The sequence below is a fragment of the Xiphophorus hellerii genome, chromosome 1 (assembly GCF_003331165.1).
Source record: "Xiphophorus hellerii strain 12219 chromosome 1, Xiphophorus_hellerii-4.1, whole genome shotgun sequence".
NCBI lineage: Eukaryota > Metazoa > Chordata > Actinopteri > Cyprinodontiformes > Poeciliidae > Xiphophorus > Xiphophorus hellerii.
Genome location: NC_045672.1, coordinates 919,192 through 940,541, shown reverse-complemented (window position 1 = coordinate 940,541; position 21,350 = coordinate 919,192). Strand labels below are relative to the sequence as shown.

The 21,350-nt window shown below is 40.1% G+C and overlaps 1 protein-coding gene across 2 annotated transcripts in view; it reads right to left on the bottom strand.

Annotated features, from left to right (window-relative positions):
• The window catches only part of mtor (mechanistic target of rapamycin kinase), a 168,414-nt gene that overhangs the window by 60,815 nt on the left and 86,249 nt on the right, over positions 1-21,350 (bottom strand). For both annotated transcript variants that reach the window (XM_032562658.1, XM_032562647.1), the window contains exons 29-37: positions 18,497-18,572; positions 16,279-16,418; positions 11,428-11,528; positions 11,206-11,321; positions 8,147-8,224; positions 7,634-7,741; positions 6,616-6,741; positions 5,842-5,973; positions 3,712-3,827 (exon numbers count right to left, since the gene is read on the bottom strand). In XM_032562658.1, coding sequence (XP_032418549.1) covers positions 3,712-3,827; positions 5,842-5,973; positions 6,616-6,741; positions 7,634-7,741; positions 8,147-8,224; positions 11,206-11,321; positions 11,428-11,528; positions 16,279-16,418; positions 18,497-18,572 — 993 coding nt within the window. The remainder of the gene's footprint in view (positions 1-3,711; positions 3,828-5,841; positions 5,974-6,615; positions 6,742-7,633; positions 7,742-8,146; positions 8,225-11,205; positions 11,322-11,427; positions 11,529-16,278; positions 16,419-18,496; positions 18,573-21,350) is intronic.

The following is a 21,350-nucleotide window of genomic DNA, read 5'->3' as shown; positions in this document are numbered from 1 at the left end:
GTGAGGATGGGGGGGCGGCCCATCCTGGCTGACTTTATACAGGTGTTTTCTCCTCACATGCATTCCTCAGAAAGCTGTTGTGTGGCAGATAGAAAATGAAAAAGAACCTTTTCAGCCTGCTGTCATGCTTCAGTCTCGTCAGGTTTGATTTACAGGATGGGAGGACACGGCCACTGCTGGCACATGTGGCGTATGATTTACTGGAACCTGGATTATACCCGTCTGATGCGAAGCCGCACCTCTGGCTGGTTTGTGTTACTTGACCAACATGAAGAAAAAAAACCCAATGAAACACAGACAAGCTCTTTACAAGGTAATTATCCTCTTGTCAGGACCAAACGCAGCTGACTTTAGCCCTGATAGTTTGAGGAATTGTAAACAGCCTGTTCTGGGACTTTGATGAAATTCCAAACTATCGTCAAACCAGCATCAGAAAAATATGCCAGTATTTTCTTCAATTGGTTCTCCTGTTACCAAGAATTTCAAAACACTTCAGAGTCTTGTCTGAAGTGAGATTTACAGTGCCTTCAAAACCCTTTCAAACCCATTGAACTATTTATCTACATTTTGTCATGTTAAAAGCAGAAACTTTAGTGGATGTTTTGGAGGATTTGATTTGATAAAAAAAAAAAAATCTACTAGTAAACTTATGAAATGCGTGAAAAGCATTTGTATTTAGCACTGATAAGACAATACTTGAACTTTTTTTCTTACTCCTTATTTTTAGAACAGAATAACTAAAACTGAAAAGCTCAAGAAAAAGATTACCAGTAAATATCAACTTTCATTTCTTGCCAAAGAATCTCAGTTCGTTTAACTCTACTGATTTCTTCTTTCCTATAGTTCAAACCTGAATGAAGTTGCCCCGCCCACTAACCTTCAAATGTTTCTAGAGGTCACCAAAAGTCAAGCTCCATCCATCCATTTTCTTCCAGGGTCAGGTCGCGGGGCTAGCAGCTTCAGAAGGGAGACCCAGACTTCCCTCTCCCCATCCACTTGTTCCAGCTCCTCCGGGGAAATCCCAAGGCGTTCCCAGGAAAGCCGAGAAACATAGTCTCTCCAGCATTTCCTGGGTCTTCCCCGGGGCCTCCTTCCGGTGAGACGTGCCTGGAACACCTCACCAGGGAGGCGTCCAGGAGGCATCCTGACCAGATGCCCGAGCCACCTCAACTGGCTCCTCTCGATGTGAAGGAGCAGCGGCTCTACTCTGAGTCCCTCCCGGATGACAGAGCTTCTCACCCTATCTCTAAGGGAGAGCCCAGACACCCTACGGAGAAAACCCATTTCGGCCGCTTGTCTCCGTGACCTCGTCCTTTCTGTCATGACCCAAACCTCATGACCATAGATGAGGGTGGGAACGTAGATCAACCGGTAAATCGAGAGCTCCGCCTTTTGGCTCAGCTCTCTCTTCCGGTACAGCGCCTGCTTCACGGCAGATGCTGCGCCAATCTGCCTGTCAATCTCCCACTCCCTTCTTCCCTCATTCGTGAACAAAATCCTGAGATACTTAAACTCCTCCACTTGAGGCAGGACACAAACCGGAGAAGGCACTCTACCCTTTTCCGGCTCAAGACCATGGCCTCGGATTTGGGGACACTGATCCTCATCCCGGTCACTTCACATTCGGCTGCGAACCGCTCCAACGAGAGCTGAAGATCACGACCTGATGAAGCCAACAGGCCACATCATCCGCAAAAAGCAGAGATGCTTTTTGAGTCCACCTCAAAAAGCTCCGTGGTTAAGGCCACGGAGCTTAACCACCACCTCTGTTTTGATGGTTAAGGCTCCCCGAGGGACACGATCGAACGCCTTCTCCAAGTCCACAAAACGCATGTAGACCGGTTGGGCGAACTCCCTTGCACCCTCTAGGACCCTGCTGAGGGTGTAGAGCTGGTCCAGTGTTCCACGACCAGGACGAAAACCACACTGCTCTTCCTGAATCCGAGGTTCGACTTTCCGATGGACCCTCCTCTCCAGGACCCCTGAATAGACCTTGCCAGGGAGGCTTAAGAGTGTGACCCCCTTGTAATTGGAGCACACCCTCTGGTCCCCCTTTTTGAACAGGAGGATCACCACCCCGGTCTGCCATTCCAGGGGAACTGCCCCCGATGTTCATGCAATATTGCAAAGTCGCGTCAGCTAACACAACCCTACAACATCCAGAGCCTTAAGGAATCCAGGACGAATCTTGTCCACCCCCGGGACCCTGCCACCGAGGAGCTTTTTAACCATCTCGGCGACCTCGTCCCCAGAGATTGGAGAGCCCAACCCAGAGTCCCCAGGCTCAGCTTCCTCAATGGAAGGCATGTTGGTGGGATTGAGGAGGTCTTCGAAGCATTCTGCCCACCGGCCCACAACATCCCGAGTCGAGATCAGCAGCACACCATCTCCACTTTAAACAGTGTTGGTGCTGCACTGCTTCTCCTTCCTCAGATGGCGGATGGTGGACCAGAATCGCCTCAAAGCCGTACGGAAGTCTCTCTCCATGGCCTCTCCAAACTCCTCCCACGCCCGAGTTTTTGCCTCAGCAACCACCTGATCCGCATGCCGCTTCGCCCGCCGGTACCCATCAGCTGCTTCTGGAGTCCCACAGGCCAAAAACGCCCGATAGGAATCCTTCTTCAGCCTGACAGCATCCCTCACAGAAGGTGTCCAACAACAGGTTCGAGGGTTGCCACCGCGACAGGCACCGACAACCTTGCGGCCACAGCTCCAATAAGCTGCCTTGACAATGGAGGCACGGAACATGGTCCACTCAGACTCGATGTCCCCCACCTCCCCCGGAACGTGTTCAAATTTCTGCTGGAGATGGGAGTTAAAGCTCCGTCTCACAGGGGACTCCGCCAGAAGTTTCCAGCAGACCCTCACAACACGTTTGGGGAAAGTTAACCTGTCTGTCCATATTTACAAAACCAAACAGAATGTGGTGTCATTAAACTGTGCTACAGTTAAGCTGGTTCATGCTGCAAGAATTTCAATTTGTGCTGTTAAGATTTTAAAAAAGTTTCAAAATCAAACAAAACTTAGAGAATTATTTTTGCTGTTTGTGCAGCTAAAATGTTTGTAGCACAGCTGATTGACAAAATCCATTTGATTTTGTAAATGTGGGGGGGCTGGTTGACCTTTGATGACCTCTACAAAAATGTATTAAACGTAAAGAAACTTTTGTTGCACAAACGTTTGTCACCAATGTGATTTGATCTGAAACAGGTGGCGGGGAACTTTGCTCAGGTATTGTTCAGTAAAAAACATATAAGATGGATATTTAATAGTTCACAATACTGTGGTATTTTGTGCTGGTCGATCCGATAAAAACATTGTTTGTTGTATCATAATGAAATGTGCATGTAAATACATTTGCAAGGCTTTTAAGGGTCGGAGTGGAAAGTTATCACTTCTGTAAAATGTAGAGCATGATTTTAAGTGGAAAAGTTGAAACCAGATGGGCAATGTTTAAGGAATGAGTTTCTGAGAAATGTCAGTTTATGAAGTCTTATGAACATTGTGATGTAAGATGGGTAATTTTTCTGGAAAATTACAATAAATACTTTACTAATGAATCCTCAGTGAAATTATCACAGAGCCAACTGTCCATCTGCACATGAAAAAACAAACATGGCAATCTGCTATTTCATAAACATTTCTACTGTTTGAGCTTTTGTTGTAGCCATTACTGAAGCAGTGGCTGCTGCCTCCTGCTCATGAACAGACCTGGCCATCAGCTTGTGGAGCTCCTGCTTGCGCTGATGGTCTTCAGCTGCTATGGCATGTTGGGCTTGCTGCTGGACTCCCTGGACAAAGTGCTGCATGTGCTGGAAAGCATCAATCTGTCAAGACACAACATAGTCAGTGGTCAGCTTTTTAACATTTACAACCATTTGTCAATTTATTAGGCATTGTGCTGGGAGATAAGGACATAAAAGATGTTAAAATCATTAAAAATCTAAATAGTAAGCAATGGATGCAACAACGGCTCATCATCTATTGAGAAATTTGTCTCAGTGATGATGAGTCAATGTCCTCTCCAACAGTAGATTGTTTTTTTCCCCTCTGCTCATCTGTGTTTTATATCTGTTGAGAAACGCAGTTGGCTGTGTTAGCATTAGCGCTAGCGCTCACACTTACCTACGCCCCCAAATGAGACCCTCACTTTCAACAAACAGGCGCTACATGTTTGGCAGCCAAACAACATCTGTTCTGGCTCCACCCATTGCAGCCTTACTTACCAAATATCAGCAAAAACTAAATATTAAAGAATACTGCATTATTATGTGTGATGTAAGAGTGGTTTTCTACTGAGAATTATTCCCATTGATTGTGGGGACGTCCATCTTGCGTTGCTCATTCTATCAACACGGAAAACAGAAGCAGAAAACAGTGAAGTTATGCTCTGAACTGGTTCACCTGTTCTCCAGACATCACACAAAAAACTGAAACAAGCTGGAGCAGTGGAGAGTTAGAAAGCACAGCTTTAGATCACCCACAGCTGCTTTTACTTACATTTGATCCACCTTTGGATTTTTAAAAATAAATAAAAAACTAACATTAAAAACTGAGTTCTATAGCTATTTATCATCATTAATGTTTTCTTCTTGCTGTGTGAAATGTTTTAGATTTTTTGTTTGGTTAACCTAACCAGTAACTTATGTAATCCTTGCAGCTGTGACTAATGTTCTGAAAGTGTTTAGGAAAGTTTTGGCCACATTGGTGAAACAAGTTGGCTGGATGAAGATGCTATTACAGGAATTGCCCAGTGAGAAGCAGCGTCTACTTTCAACATCAATACGTTGCTGTTTGTGTTATTTGGATATGAAGATAATTATTCAGTATTTATAAGAAACATGATTAGTTAGAGGACACACACATTCTTCAATACTCACCACGACCTTCTAGCTGCTGTTTTTCTTTGCGTTTTTATCAATTCAATCAGAAAAATACTTTTTATACTGACAGTTTCTATGGAAATAATAATTAAAACTTAAAATAATAGATAAAAAATACAAAGAAGGTGATGCATCTTGATAGGCTTTAAAGTTAGGGTTATTCACTTGTGTGTGCATATAACACACACAGTGCACATAACATCACAGTTCTGGTGTTCTGTATGTTCTGTTTTTTTGCCTGTCAATAAGCCTTAGAAGACAACAGTTGTGGTATATTTTTATGTACAGTATAAAGCTTTGAGTATATTAATATCGTCACACAACTGCTATGATTTATGCTTCTTAAATTGGCTACTCTTCAAATACCTAGGATATTTTTTCAGAGGTTGGCAGAACTATGTAGTTTTTTAATCTACATAGGATATGAAAAGCTTGATACTTTCATCTGTAAGTTTGGATCTCTTTTAGACTCCTTTATTGAAAGACTGATTTTCTTAAACTGAACCTTTTTCTGTTGATTTGCTTAATTTTGTTTAGATATTTCCAGTTTAATATCAAACATTTATCTTGTAACTTGTATTAGTAACACATACAAATCCTGATTGTTAATAATGATAATGAATAGGATCCTGGAGAGCTTCTATTAATTACAGTAGATGGTTTATTACCATCCAATATAAATATGTCGCTCCACTGACCAGGCGTAAGCTCTTGCCTTGTGTCTTGTAACTTGTATTAGTATCACATACAAATTGTGGATAAATAAAGGTTACAAAAACAGAAATAAGATTAAATGATGTGTGTATTTTAAAGAAATGTTCTTAAACCTTGAATCTCAAACACTCTTGTTAATAAACCTGAATGAAACCCTAAAGAGACAGTCGGACCATACTGAGATATTGCACTGAAACAAAGAAAGTAATTACCAGATTTTATGTGACCAAGTGGATTTTCCTACCTTGCGACTACTCTTCCACATGTACTTCATGTATGCATATGTGACGTGTGGGTGGGTGGTGGGCAGCGGGTGGTCGAGCTGCTTGGAGGGATCAACACCCAGGAGGAGCACGAGGGTCTTATGGGCCAGAGCCTGGAGGGGAATGCAGCACATTTAGCAGAATTACTCAACAAACTGAACAGAACTTTGTTTTTTATACATATACTTTAATACAAACAGATAAAAACATTTGTGAATAAATACTTTTTCGACCAGCAAGAACAGGGGATAAGGCAAAAGAAAGTAAAAGAAAGATATCAAAATGACATAAACTCAATAAGGAGGGTTTGTTTTCTCCCCCAAAACTGCAAATAGATTTTTACTGGTGGTGTAATGCATCTTTCTATTTTCCAATGGCAGCACATTCAGTGATGTTTGATTCTAAATTGTGGTCAATTATAACAACACTTTCTACTGTCCTCGCCAACTTATTGGAATACCAGTGAGGTTAAAGATGAAACAAATCCTCTGTTTCATTAAGAAGATATGAACTTTAAGTTTCCACACAGCATGACCCGGTGTAAGCTTCACTGCTTTTATTACTGGGCCACTTAGAAAAACTTGAATGAAGTTTAATTTGTAGCTGCACTTAACTTCCTCTCAGCCAAAACATCATTTCCTGTTAAGGAAAGTTAGAAGTCTACTCTGCCTGATCATTAATAATGATAATGAATAGGATCTTGGAGAGCTTCTATCTATCTATACTATCCAATATAAATACGTCAGTGCACTGACCAGGCGTAAGCTCTTGCCACAAAGGCTGGCGTATTTCAGCCAAGTTCTCATATCTTCATGGGGGCTGATGACGAGAGAGCGGACCATCAAGATCCGCTGCCAGTCTTCCACAATGCGCTGACAACCCTGAAGGAAAACACACAGAAACACACACCCTCATTTAGCAGTGCATGAACAAGGAAGCAGCTATTGAAACTCAAGAAAGCACATAGTAAGAGAAGTGAGCTCCAACTCCCCACAGTATGACCCTGCCACCACCATGTAGTATGGTGAGACGTTTTGTCCAGGGATGATGTGTAGTATTATTTTTCTTCCACCGTTTTTTGAATCAAAGTTCAATCTGGTCTGGTGAAACATGTTTGCTGTCTCGCTGCACGGCTTGCAGCAAATTGTAAACGGAAATTCTTCTTGTTATCGACAATGGCTTTCTTCTTTGCCACAGTTCCACAAAGACTGGATTTGTGGTGACTAGAGCGATCCTGTCAACAAACACTTCTGCACTTTTATACTTTGTGTTGATGTGTTTCATAAAATCCCCTTTTGTTAACTCGAAAAACGTGAAAAGGTTCAAGTTGTTTTCCTAGTCCTGCAACGTGTGGTGAATCTGTTTTGTCAATGTGTGGACATGCAGCTGAATGTGGTTTTCTATTTTTATATTAATCACTGTCATAAACCAAAGACTAACCAAGCTTTGTATCAAACTGATCCCACAAAACATTTTAAAAGTTGCTGATTGTCTTGTGGGAACACCGATAGCAGAAGCCAGGACTCATGGCTTCTCTAAAACAGTTTTCATATTTATAGAAACAATATCTGGAAGCACATCAGAGAAGAAACACTGAGAGCAACAATAGATCAGTCTGAGACACTGCTGAGTCTCCACATGCCTGCAGACGGGATGTTTTCCATTAGCAACAGCATCTGCTTCACATCGCATGCTTGAACTGCACACGTGAATGAAGATTTGAACTCCTTTAAGCTGTGTGTGTGTGTGTGTGTTTTTCTGAGCATTGAGTACCTGCAGCCTCTCCCACCAAGTTTCCCTGATGATGTCCCTCCGCTCCGGCACCAGTTTGTACTGGATCACTTCCTCCAGCTCAGACAGCATCTGGCAGGACACCATGGCCTGGGAAACAAACACACACACAGTTACTTTCAGTGATACTCTTTCACTTTATTGGAACTGAAACATTCATATATGGTACAGAAGAGGAAAATATATTGAAAGGACAATCTGAAAGGAAAATTAAAGTTGACTGAGATAAATTCACTTGGTGACCCAAGAATCCAATTTCCAACAGAGTTCAGTCTGATGAAGAGTTTTTAAGAAGATTAGGTGCACTATGTATACAAGAATCCAAAGGGTTAGATTTTACCAAGCCTGCTGTTTTCTATTTTTTACTGATAATCTCAAGAACTGCTATAAAAAATCCACTCATGAGTGGGACAGAGAACCACGTGATGAATCTGTTTTTCTGATATAATGAGAAAAGAAAAGTGATCTTATGTTGATGGTGTGATGAACGCTCACCCCGTAGGCACGGCTGTAGCTCTCTCCAGCCATGGCCGTCAGCTCAGCATCCAGGAGGTCTCTGGCTTTGTCAATGCACTAGGTTATTCACAGAAATATAAACACATTACATCATTCCTTTTTTCATGATAGATATTTACAATATGATTTTAAATAATTATAAAGTTGCAGATTAATTCAACATTTCAATAATTATGTTTCCAATAAAACATTTTCTGAGCAGAGGTAGATGAAGTGTTGAGAACAGCCATGCAGCATTTATGTAACCATGAACTTGGATGACAAATGAAGTTTAGAAAGCTTTGTAAAATGTGTCCACATTGGGAAATAAACAGGCAGAGGGGGTAGAAGGTAACAGATTAAAAATAAAAAAGATGAGAACTCTGAAAAACATTTTTTTGTATTTCCAGAGGTTATTTTTATAAATATATAAAAGTAATATATATTATTTATATTGCCCATAGATTCACCCCTAAAAACTATTTGGTTAGCATCCTGCTTGTAGGCATTTCTGCTTTCTGCTGAATCATTTGCAGGAATCTGGCCATCTGACTTCTCCTGCAAATGCAGGACTTATCTACACCCACAGAGTCGGCAAACAGCCAGTAAGAGCCCTGAGGAGTGGAAACACTTCCTGACGGAGAGAGATGATGGAAATAAGACGACGAGGACAACCAAGGACACAGATATTCGTAAAGTGATTTCTGGAGCCTTATCGGCCGCATCATTTGGCAACTTTTATTAACAGGGAGAGAAAATAAAGGAGAAAAGTGAGGAAGCTCTCGGAGGGGCACACAGCTGTTTCAAACCAACACCAATTATTTATTTTTTTTTACGGGGAGGGAAAGCAGGGATGATGGCATGCCAAAACATCCTGAGGCACAAATAACAAGTCGTGGAGTTAGGACACTGGCCTTGATATGAGGTGACAATGAGGCTGTTTCTCCATGGAGTTCTAGTGCTGTTTACGCCTGAATTACTGCGCTGGGGCCAAGCTGCAAATGTGCAGTCCAGACGACTCCCAGTAAATGCAGTGTCTGGCTTCTGGCAGCACAAAACAGCAGCTAACCAGCCCTCTGCTCTCTTACGTAAAGCTGCATTTATTCACATAAGATCAGGGCTCTGTGATGTAACTTTGTTATTAGAGCCATGAAGCCAGAAGGCTCTTTTAAATAACCAACAGTGGAGGTCTGAGTTCCCCAGGAGTTTTATAGCATTACAATTCAGACAATAATTTCAGTGAATCTTGTTGGAATTATATGCACCAGCCAACACAAAGGAGCACAATCTATGGTGTACTTATTCTTATTCTGCTGAGCAACACGGCACAGGAACATTTAGTTCATCAAATGTTCCTCAACCCAGAACAGGAGTAAAACCTACTAGATAGAACAACCTTAGGATTTAGAGAAACTATTAGTTTATAAATTGTGAAGTAATTTTCTTGTTTTATTTTTTTGTTTTGTTTATGTTTCCTCTAATTCATGTAAAGAACATTGAAATGCCTTTTGCTGCATATAAATTAAATTACCTTACAACACTGTGAAGTGGAATAGATGCTACATAAGGTAGTAAAAGAAATATATGACAGAGCAAAGGCTAGTAAAAATCTTTTTCTTATAACAACATTTTATTGCTTAAGATGCAATGATTCTAACATCACTTTTAGTCTTAAGCTTGAAGTAAGAACAAACTTTATGCATAAAAAAAGAAGAGAAATGAAACATTTCACATTAACTTTTAAAAATAGAAAGCAAACTCAGTAGTAAACACTGCCTTTTATATTAAACTTTACTTTCAGTCTAAAGTTTGAAACATGACAAAGTGTTTTTACATTTCTAATCTATATATTTTTCACATCACAGATTAGTAGGTAGCTCCCCCTAAAAAGAAGGAAAATATATCCAAAGTGAGTGAACCCACAACTTTGGACACATTTTATCTCCTTGGTAACGCTTCTTCCTCCATCACTGCTAATAGTACTTAGTACTCAACAATAGTTCATCGGCACAACAAAATCCTCCAGCAGAGAGAAAGTGCGCTAGACAGTTAAACTACTTAAAGAAGCCTTGAGGATTTGGACTTTTAAAAATCAAGATTCTCTCATCGTTCAAGCAATCATTACAGTCCTAAAAATGCTTGCAACGCACCGAGTGTCACACAGACCACAACAGGAAACTTCAGACATCAACTCGAGAAATTTTACTCAAACATGACCCTTGGAGCACATGTCTGGATGTAAAGGATGAAAGCTACAGCCCACTGAATCAAAGGAAGCTCTGTGTGAAAATGACAAACTCCATCTGGAAAACCGCACATTTAAGTCCCCTCTCTTCTCCACTGTGCTGTGTGTGTGTGTGTGTGTGTTACATTGTCAGCTCCAGCTATTCTTCAGGCACTAAGCAGTTTCAGAGACCTACTAGCCGCACCTGGATGTAATCTCAAAATTAGAGGGAGAATGTCTGTGATGAGAAGGAGAGTCATGGGAAGCAAATCTCCAGAGGACAAGAACAGGGCAACTGGATGATCAACTGTTTACCGTTTGTCGGCTGCTGAAGCATGCTGTCTGTGTGTTCTCCATTCGCTTTAAGCACATCCAGCTCCAGGGAGTCTGAGGTCATTGACAAAGCCTAACCTTCCTTAAACTGGAGGAAAACCATCATCTTAACCTCCAACAAACCATGGGAGGAGTCACCTGCTTCGGCAGCTGAACGCTGAAATGAGCTACGCTTACATAACATTTTCACACCAAAAGTATTCCACGTGGAAAAGAAGAGAAAGAACCAGCAAACCTTGTGCATTTCATTATTACTATTATTAATGAAGAGTCAAGAGTCAATGAGAGGAGTTCAATCCTCTCTGGGCAGCAGAAAAAACACTGAAGTGTTAATAAAATGGAAATAATAGCAATAATCAGAAAGATGAAGCAAAATTTCACGAGCTTCAAGGCCAGACAGATTCCAAAAAGTGTGTGGCTTTATGAGAACACTTTCAAAAACATAAACCTTCAAAGTACATCCTGTTTGGCATTTATGTGGCTGAGCAATAATGCAACCCACCTGTTGAGCCAATGAGAAGAGGTCCTGATGGAGAGCTAGAACTGCTCGGTAAAAAGCGCCGTCGTGTGTGTCTCTGGGGATCATACATGTATACTCCTCCATGCTATCCCAGTGTCCTGGAAAAACAAGAAAACTGGTTGATAAATAACTAAAGACCATGTGGTGTAACCCTGCACAGCGTTGGTGTCTGATTGATGACTGATGAGGGAACATGGCCGTTACCTAGACCCCAGGCAGCTGCAGCGGCCATACGCGCCATCTTGGCCTGAGTCTCTTCACTGACCAGCGTCCACTCTTCACAGCACTGCTGGTGCAGCTGACCCCTGGAGAACATCAGGCACCCACATCAGAAAAAGGCCATCCCAATTTGACCCCTACCACCTTCACAGAAATAAACTCAGTCACCACGTTTCCATCCAGGATTTTTCTGCACATTTTGAAAACTTGAAAAAATCTTCCTACATTTTATGGGAAAGTTTTTACGCTCCCTTCAGGTGGTTTTAGGATTTTCTGAAGAAGAGTTAGGGTAAAGGGAAACGCAATAAGTTCTGACATAGCAACTGTTCCCCAGGGTTTGCTCTAGTGTATCATTAGCATGGCGGGCCACCAGGCTTTATTTGCCCCCCCACCAGGCTAAGCATTGTTTTTATTATTGTTATGATCTATAGAATTAAGCTAAGTCTAGAGGTGATGCCTTGAACTAGGGGGCACCATCCCTGCACCCGTCTGTTGGTCTCATACTGTTAATTCCTAGTTATGATGGCTGTTCATGCAAATCCAAAACTTTCCACATTTTGAACACAAAAACATGGCGGGCTGCTGGTGGACTGCCACAGCGCCCCCAACACTGGGTTCAGCAGGTTTTCTGGAGGAAACCCATTTCCCCATTTTGTGGATCTGTGCGTCAAAAATGTCCAAGTCCAAACCTCCAGGACGGAGAAGCGGGCCTTCTAGGATGGAAGCAGTGGAGCCAGGGGTCCATTAACGGAATATTTCCTGTTTACGCAAAGAAAGGCAGAAAGATGGAAATTATTCTGTGACGTGAAAATCTGAAGGCCATCGCCTTCCCCATATCTGGCACATGTGGGTGCTAACATCAGGCTAACGTTTGCTTGGTTGCACTATAAGGTCAGTTTGCATGTTGATGTATTGCTGTTACATGGACATGCAGGGATTTATGGCAGGACAGGACTGATACCATCTGGTAAAATACTAAATGTTGCTGAAACATGAGAAATATCAAGTAAACGGTTGTCACGGTCGCCTAGAGACAGAAAACAAACATGGGGCTGCTCTTAACATCTCTTGCTAAAACTTTCACCTGGTTCCTTATCGCGTCCTCAGAACAGACTCAGAACTCTTGCAATAAAACAGACGTAACGTGACCAGGAAGATGCATCAGAGAGGATGAATACGTGGTAAATTTCAAAACATGCCAGTGAGTGTTTTAAACGGATGGGTTGACATGAGACAGAATGGATGAAGGGAGAAACAGAAACAGTGCCGACACACTGAGCATCAGAACCACAGCTTCTCCACAATCAGCTCCTGAAACTGACATGATGTTTGACATGAGTAATTCTGTTTTCTGCTGTGCTTTCAGTGGAACATTGTGGTTTGATTTTCATGAATGTTGATTTTAAATTATCATTAATACAGCAGTATCAGCCCCGTGAGTTTTATTTTTAATAGCTTAACTGTTACATGTAGTGTCTATTTTAGATTTACAGTAAAAAAAGAAAAAGAATAACTTATGAAGATTGGAATATGCAAATAGTTATTAATAGTTAATATAATTTTCAGGCAGGACAGACCAACTGGTTGAAATATTTTGTTATTGTTGAAGGCAAGGTCAGAAAAATAAAGACACCTGAAAAAAATGTAATCTGTTTTTGTATGTATTACATATTCGGTCAATAACAATATGCCATAACTGGTTAAAAACATGATTTACTTTGTGTTAATTCAAAATTATTTACATTTTACATGTAATTTTGTCGACTAAATTGACAGCAGATTTAGTTGACTAAAATTTTATCATAATTAGTTGACTAAAACTAAGACTAAAACAAATCTGATGACTAAATTATGACTAAAACTAAATGACATTTTCGTAAAAAGGCTACACTAAATAAAGTTAGAATAACAAATGCGGTGTTAAAATTAACATTGGATCTGAGGAAGTTGTTTTGCTTGGCCTGGTTGAAACACGCCTTGATTGCATTTTGTTTTTTGAGACATTTTAAAAATTAGCTTTAAATTTGCATGAGAGTTTGATGGAAACATGGCCGGTGAGCTGAATGATTCATCTTGATGATCGGACAGATCAGCCACAGATAGTACTGTGACACTGCAGGAATGCTACAAAGCAGCAAAAAGAAAAAACTCACGGCAACTTCCAGTATTGGCTTTCATGTATGAGGGCTATAATGGACAGCATGCCAAATGTTAATTTCTTTTTACTAATACATACTGTTCACATTTACTTTTGCTGTTAATGATTGTACTAAAAGCAACGTTAGCTGAAACAGACGAGCGCTTCTGGCTGCAGATGTAAGAAAACCTCAGAAGATAAAAAACCAAGCTTTCTATCACATCTTCCATGGTTTATTTTTATTTCTTTGTTGGCATAAAAAACCCCATCTCAAACCATTCATCGTTTCAAATGGTTTGAGACTGAGCATAATAAAACAAACAGATGTGTCCTTAGGGGAAATGTTTGTGTAACCAAGACTAATTATTCAACAAAGATGGATTGATTGTGCTGCAGATCAAACTGGCTACATGTGTTTAACAGGCAGGAAGCTGAAAGAGGCAGAGGAGCAGTCTGAGGAAAGGACCGCTTGGATGGGGGTCACTGAAGCCGTTTTCCATCTGTCTGTTACATAACTACATAAACGATCTGCTTACTGTGTGCATGTGTGTGTCTGTGTGTGTACAGTAGATGACTAGTCAATTAGAAACAAGTGTTTAAATCATCAGTGGTAGTGACAGTTCAAACTGCTGACCTTCCCTCCATCCAAACCTCGTAAAGGTTCATGGTCAGGTAAATAGCGGTAAATATCGCTACAGACCCCACACATCCTGTACACATACCATTTCATCGATCACCATAACAGCCATTAGCTGCAGCCCTAACTAATACATCATTATACAAATCTGTCATCAAAGGCTGAGTGTAATAAGTATTTTACTAATGCTCTTGGTATTGTGATGAATATTAGTGCTTCAAGGAGGCAAACAAATAAAAGCAGGACTGAGTTATTCTACACTGGTCACAGTTTCTTCAAAACAATTTGATTTTTGAAACCTTTAATCACATAAAAACCAGAAACACTTATGGGACCCAAACGGAGGAGATTACAAAAGGTTTTATTCATGCCACACATTATCTGATTGGAGAGGTAATAAAACATGCGGGGGTCGTCTAAAAGTTGAAGAGTCTACAAGCAAAGTGATTGTGTTGCATAACTAGTACCATAAGTGTCCAAATTAATTCTCATTGTTAATTAGTATCAAGTAGTCCTATAAAAAGTATCCTATTTTAGTAATTATGCATGCATGTTAGACATAACTTGTGGAAATTTCATCAAATTTAGGGTTCATTATGAAATGTTCAACAGCAGTCTGACTGGAGATTTTAAACATGAACTTGAACAGACAGTTAAACTTACTGACACAGTTCCAACTTCAGCTTGACATGCAGGTTTATGGCTAAACTGAGGTTCTGGAGTCTAAAGTGTTTGGCAGCTACAGCTTGGAGGAGAGAGTCACCAGCTAATTTTGACAATAGCCGAGTTTTTCTTCTTGAACATACGTGTTACTGTATCAGTGCTTCCGTGCGTTTAGTGAGTGTCTCAAATCCCCAGTCGCTTGAGGAAGATCCCTGCGACTGGCTGGGCTGCCTTAGATATAAAACCTTTCACAAATTTAAATATTGACACAATACTTATTTTATTAGAAGAAAAATCTAATAATACTGAACTGAATATATATTTCTGTAGTCAATCAGATTGTTTGGTAAAGTGCCTTGAGATGACATTGGTTCTGAATTGGTCCTATATAATTAAAAACTAAGGTTAACTAATCAAGTTTTTTATTTTTAAAGTGTGTATTGGATTTAAATGGGACATGTTCAAGCTTTTAAACAATATTTAACATCAACAGTGATACTAAATTCAAGATAAAAACATTTAATAAAACCCACGTGGCAAAATTCTATGGCAGATTCAAGGTAAGTCAAATTTTTATAAACAACACTGCAGCCTGAACTAACCTGTCTTTGTTGCCCTGGTAACAACACAACAAGCTGTTCTTCCACCAAAACTGTTCCAGTTAGTTTCCAGAGAGCCACTTACCAGCCACAGTAACATTTGATTTTCACTCTAACAGACATAAATTGCACTTTAACAATCATTTTTCCAGGTAAATAACTGGAAGACCTGCACAATGTCAATGTGTAACCATATGTAGCTTCATCCTGGCTCACCACTAGGTCATCTGGTAAATCCTCTCCAGCTTCTATCCATCCAGATGCAAACACAAAACTTGAGGTGGGATGAAATATTATCTTGTAAAGCTTCGGAATCATTTTCTTATGAATTGCAGACTGCCCCCAAAAATGGTTACATAAGCAAATCAAGGTCTGGTTTGTGTCATAAATTCCTTGGCGATCCATTGATATGGACTCTTTGGACATCCTGTGACTTCATTTTTCCCTAGAGATGTCCTTCCACACTGAGTGGGGGTGTTATGAAGTCAAGCCTCAGCTGTGGTGAAGTCTCACTTCAGTTTCTTACAGGCTCTCCATGTCAGTAAACACATTTCCTAGTAAAACTGCGTCGGTCAAATCAGAGCGACCACAGGGGAAACCAAATGACAGGACTCATTAGAACAGGTTGCGTAATCACAGAAAGTCAGGAAAAGTGGGAGATGAAACAGCCAAAACCTCAGACGCTGACTTTATTTGTTTCAGCTGAGGCTCGACCAAAAGCCCAAAAACCCCAAAACTCCGATCTTAAATCAAAAGCTAAAGTAAACGTGTGGATGTGGTATGTCTAACGAATGACATACCATTCTCCCAAGGCCTCCAAGCAGCGCATCCTGCCCAGGATCAGCTCCGGATCCTCTTTGTTCATGTCGATCTTCTTGTCATAAGCCACTAGGGCGTCCTCCCACTCATGAAGCTTCTCATACCAAGTGGCTTGGATTTCCTAAAGAAAGAAATATACACACAGTAGGTAGCAGATTAAAAAAACACATACATACTTCAGTTTTAGTTTAACCTTCCCTCTCCATTTAGACAGATTGATCTATGCCTTATTGTCCACAAGGGAAAATTTGTCTAAGACAAAAGCATCACTAAACAAACCTGCTAAAACAACTAAATACACTGGCAACAATAAAAGTAATGTGAGCACCACAATTAAATTAGAAACACATAATACACATTCCAGCAAGTAAACAAACCAACATCATTATTAACACATGGACTTGATTACTTGGGAACCTGAATGATTATTGAACTTTTCCCAAAGAGAAGGAAAAGTATGTTGATCAAGTTATTGATTTTTCAAAAATAATCAAGTTTACAGTCAAAATAGTCAAATGCGCAGTCAGTTTACAGTCAAAGATAGCTAAGGCAGTCCATCAATGTGGCTTTATTGGCTGGATAAAGAGTTTTTGATGAGTGGGTTCTGTCATCAGCTCAGGGACCCATCAACCTTACCAACAGGGACCGCTTCCTGATGCCTTGTTGTTAAAGTAATTGAAAGGAAAAGCTTGCATCCTCCCACATTAAAGCTTTCCAAATGGTCAACTCATAAACACAGTTATTCTGCACGTCACAGTGAAGCTATTTTTAATGAGTCTTTTCTGAGCTTTTACAGAAGGCAAAAATGCTTCTCTCAAGCACAGAAAGAACCACGGATCCAGAACTACACACTCGCTAAGGTGGGGCATCAAGAAAATACTGCTCACAGTTTAGAACAAAAGCACAATCCAGTTTTGTATTTTAACATTATAAATAACATTCTAGCCCCACCCGAGAAGCAACAAATACTACACGAATAAATTGCACATATTCACAACAATATTTCCACATTTTATCACCTACCAAAGTCTGATGCACAATCGACATCCGCAAAGAACAGCAATGGACAACAAAGCTGCTTCTCTCGGCCCACTGGGGGTTTATTTCTGCTTCTAAATGATCTGATTGGATGCTGGAAAAACTATTGTTGTGTTGAAGTTGTGCTAGAAGGAGCTAGCCTATGACTAAAGATATTCAAGCCTAAAATAGCATCTCAATGCTAAAAAGTCCTCAATGTTAATGCCTTCTACTTATGTGAAAGATACAGTAAATATAAAAATACAAATCAGAATATTTCAGATCAAAATGTGTACATTTCTTAATGGTAAAAGTAGAGACCACATCTAGTAAATCTTATAAACCGGGTTCAAAGGAGAAAAGCAAGATTCTCTTTATTTCTTATGTAATATATGTGGAAACTATGTCTGGTCATGTCCAATTAATGTCTATCGTTGGACAATCATTTCATACGAAGACCAGGCCCATCCACAATTAAGATGAAATACGCCAGAGCACTGCTGGAAATACTGAGGAGCTATAAACTGTCAGCTTGTACAGGAAAGAACGCCAGAGAGAAAAAACACTTGCCTGGAGGGAAAGAGAAAATATTCAATATTTAACTTTAATAGTAGACAAACTATTACTGTTATGATAAAAGTTCTGTTTGTATTCCCAGGGATAAAGCTTTAAATCCTTTCAAAGCTTTAAAAAAGACCCAGTTGAAGAGGCACTTAAAATATTTGCAAAGTGCAGGAGAAGTCAAACACTCAGTCAATTAAAGAAAAAAACCTTCTTCTCCTTGCCCTTTGCTGCAGATTAATACAGCAGATGGCTTTTCCACATGCTGCACATTAACAACAATGTGTTCATAATGTGCAGCACATGGAAAATGAAACTAACCCTAAAGATCTACCATCTCTGTGTCCAAATATGTACATGAGGAAGACATGTAGAGCAAAACATGTCCAATGCAGACCACTGGACGCTTATGTACTGTAGGTCAAAACAGTAAAAGGAGAAATGTGGTCCGAACGTGTGTGAACTCTTGCAACCGTTAGCAGTGACAAAACCAAATCCCAGATGTTGAGTTCTGTTCATCATGAAATAATATACTGTATGCATCTGAATATTTGCTTCATTAGCAACATAACCAACTTCCAGGTGCCTTTTGTATATAGAAGAGAAAAAAAATGTACTCACCAGTTCACCAAAATGTTTCATTGCATATTCTAGGACTCCTGATGCCGCCTCTGGCTGCTGCAGTTTGTTGTTGATGCTGCAAGATGGAGCAAATAATCTGATAACATTAGTGTCATTTTACAAAAAGTCTGACCAAAAGGCCTGAGGCCATAACTTCTTCTGCTGGACAGTAAATTGTCCCAGAGATTATTGTGATTAAAAATAATATTTCCATTTTGATACCATTTTCAACTAATATAATAATAATAATAATAATAATAATAATAATAATATGAATTATTGCTCTGACAGATTAAAACATCATTTAATTTCTAAAAAGCATTTAACACCAGAACTGGAAAATATGTTAAATATCTAAAATAAACAAACAAAACAACAATAATTAAAATTGATTACAAAGTTGTGTAAACAGGGAAAACAGGCAAAAGTGGCAGAAAGTGCAAACTAATTGTGTTTGTAGCGTTTCTCAAAATGCCAGCTTTAAACATTGTTGTCCACATGGAAAGCTAATTTGAATTTATTGCTTATTGTAACAGGCTTACAGATTTCATTTGAGCAGTTTGATCAGTATTAGGCTAGGAGAATGAAAGCAAACATCTCTTTAAAATCAAATGTTGCATAAATTCAAAGTCAGATGACAGTAGAATCAATTCAGGCTCCTGAAGAGCTACCTACAGCAGTTACACACTCATAGCAGAACCACCGCGTCTTAACAGCTGCCTCAATGCGTTTTGACACCACAAAATAAATGTTTCGTCTTCCCGCTGAGGCTTATTGTAAAAAGCAAGAATGCCTTCTGATGTTTGTCACGCTGCTTCATCGGGTCGCAAATTGTTTGTCAAGACACCAGAACTCCCAACTGTAAACCCTCCAGTTTACCCTCCACACACTCATTTTAACCACAAGTCTATTATATTTCCTCAAATGAAAAAGCCATGCGCAGGCCAGTCCAATACATCTGTAAAACGCAGGGAAGAGCACTAGTATACAGGCAAGCTCCTGAGGTCAGCAGGGAAAAAGTTGATAAAAGGTTATTTGAGGTTATAAGTCAAACACCTGGTTGGATGAAAGAGCAAAAACTCGCTGATATAGCACAGACAGAGCTAATATTAATATCCAAGGGAATGGTAGGAGAGAAAGGGAGCAAATGGCTCCTTAAACCAACTAGAGACAATGAACAATCTCCTCTTGGTAGCTGTCAAGCTTCTGATCAATGTTAACAACCAAGGTCACATGTGAGAAGGCAAGAAGAAGATAGTTCTCAGACTGTGTTTCTTCTGAGGCAAAAACACAAGTACAGAAGCTCAGTGAAGTCTGAACAAAGGAGAAATACTCGGGATAAACTGAAATTACAAGTGGTGGGTAGACTGTGTGAGATTATCAACCATTTAGCATAATTAGCTCAGCTTCAGACTACTGTTTGCCATCATTTCACTAGCATTCTATGAACGAAGAAAAAAAATTACCAACATATTTATATATTTAACTTGTCCCTGTACCTTTTACCACTTAACAGATGAGTCAGTCTGCAGCAGCTCTAACTCACGTCCCTCCTGACCCGTCCTCTCCTAAGTGAAATTAAAGCTGCAGTATGTAACTTTTATAAAAAATATTTCTTTACATATATGTTAAAACTGTCATTATGTTGTGACAGTATGGTATAGAAATAATCTGTGAAAAAATTATTTCATCTGCTTTCTCCCAGTACTATCTAGAAACAACCAATCACAGGCAGAAGAGTTTTACTGCTGTCAATCACAATCTCGTGTGGATGCTCACTCCATCCCCTTGCTCTGTGCTGTGCTGTAGGTAGCAATAACAATAAGTTGTTTCTCTACCATTAGTACATTTAGTAGTGAGTGAATGAGGTTGCTTGACAGCACTAAGATCCTCCTCCTGGCTCTGATTGGTTGTTTTTGGCCAGAATGTTGCATTACTTTAGCCAGTAATAGTAGTTCAGGGAGGAGGTGGAGGAGATTGATTGTTTTCACAGATTATCTGTCTCATAACAAACTGGCACAACATGGTGACAGCTCTAACAAATATGGAGAAAACATTTTTTATTAAAGTTATGTATTGCAGCTTTAATAAAATACAACTACATAGCATTTTTTGAGAAGTCTGGAATGCTTCATGTATATTTTGCATTTTGCCTATGACTGTTGCTCGTGGGGAGAGACATTTCAGTATCTAAAACTAATAGAAAAAATTTAAGCAACCTACTTGCAAACTGTATGCAGACTGTTTCATGTCAAATTCATGAGCAGTAAATATTGTGCTAGTATCAGTATTGAGAAAAAGAAAGCAAGGCAGTTGCAAGCCTTTAAAATTGTGACGCTTTTGATGGGTAAAATAGACTTAACAGCAGCTGCGGGGGGGGGGGGGGGGGGGGGGGGGTAATTTTTTGTCATGGGGCCCAAGATTCCTGGCGGCTCCCCTGGGTACTCCCATAAATATGTTGATGTACGATTGAGATATTTTATTATCTTGTAGCACAGTGAATACTGTATGATTCTACACTGCTCAAAAAAATAAAGGGAACACTTAAACAACACAATATAACTCCAAGTAAATCAAACTTCTGTGAAATCAAACTGTCCACTTAGGAAGCAACACTGATTGACAATCAATTTCACTAACAGGTGGAAATTATTGGCAATTAGCAAGACACACTCAATAAAGGAGTGGTTCTGCAGTTGGGACCACAGACCACTTCTCAGTACCTATGCTGTCTGGCTGATGTTTTGGTCAGTTTTGAATGTTGGTGGTGCTTTCACACTCGTGGTAGCATGAGACGGACTCCACAACCCACACAAGTGACTCAGGTAGTGCAGCTCATCCAGGATGGCACATC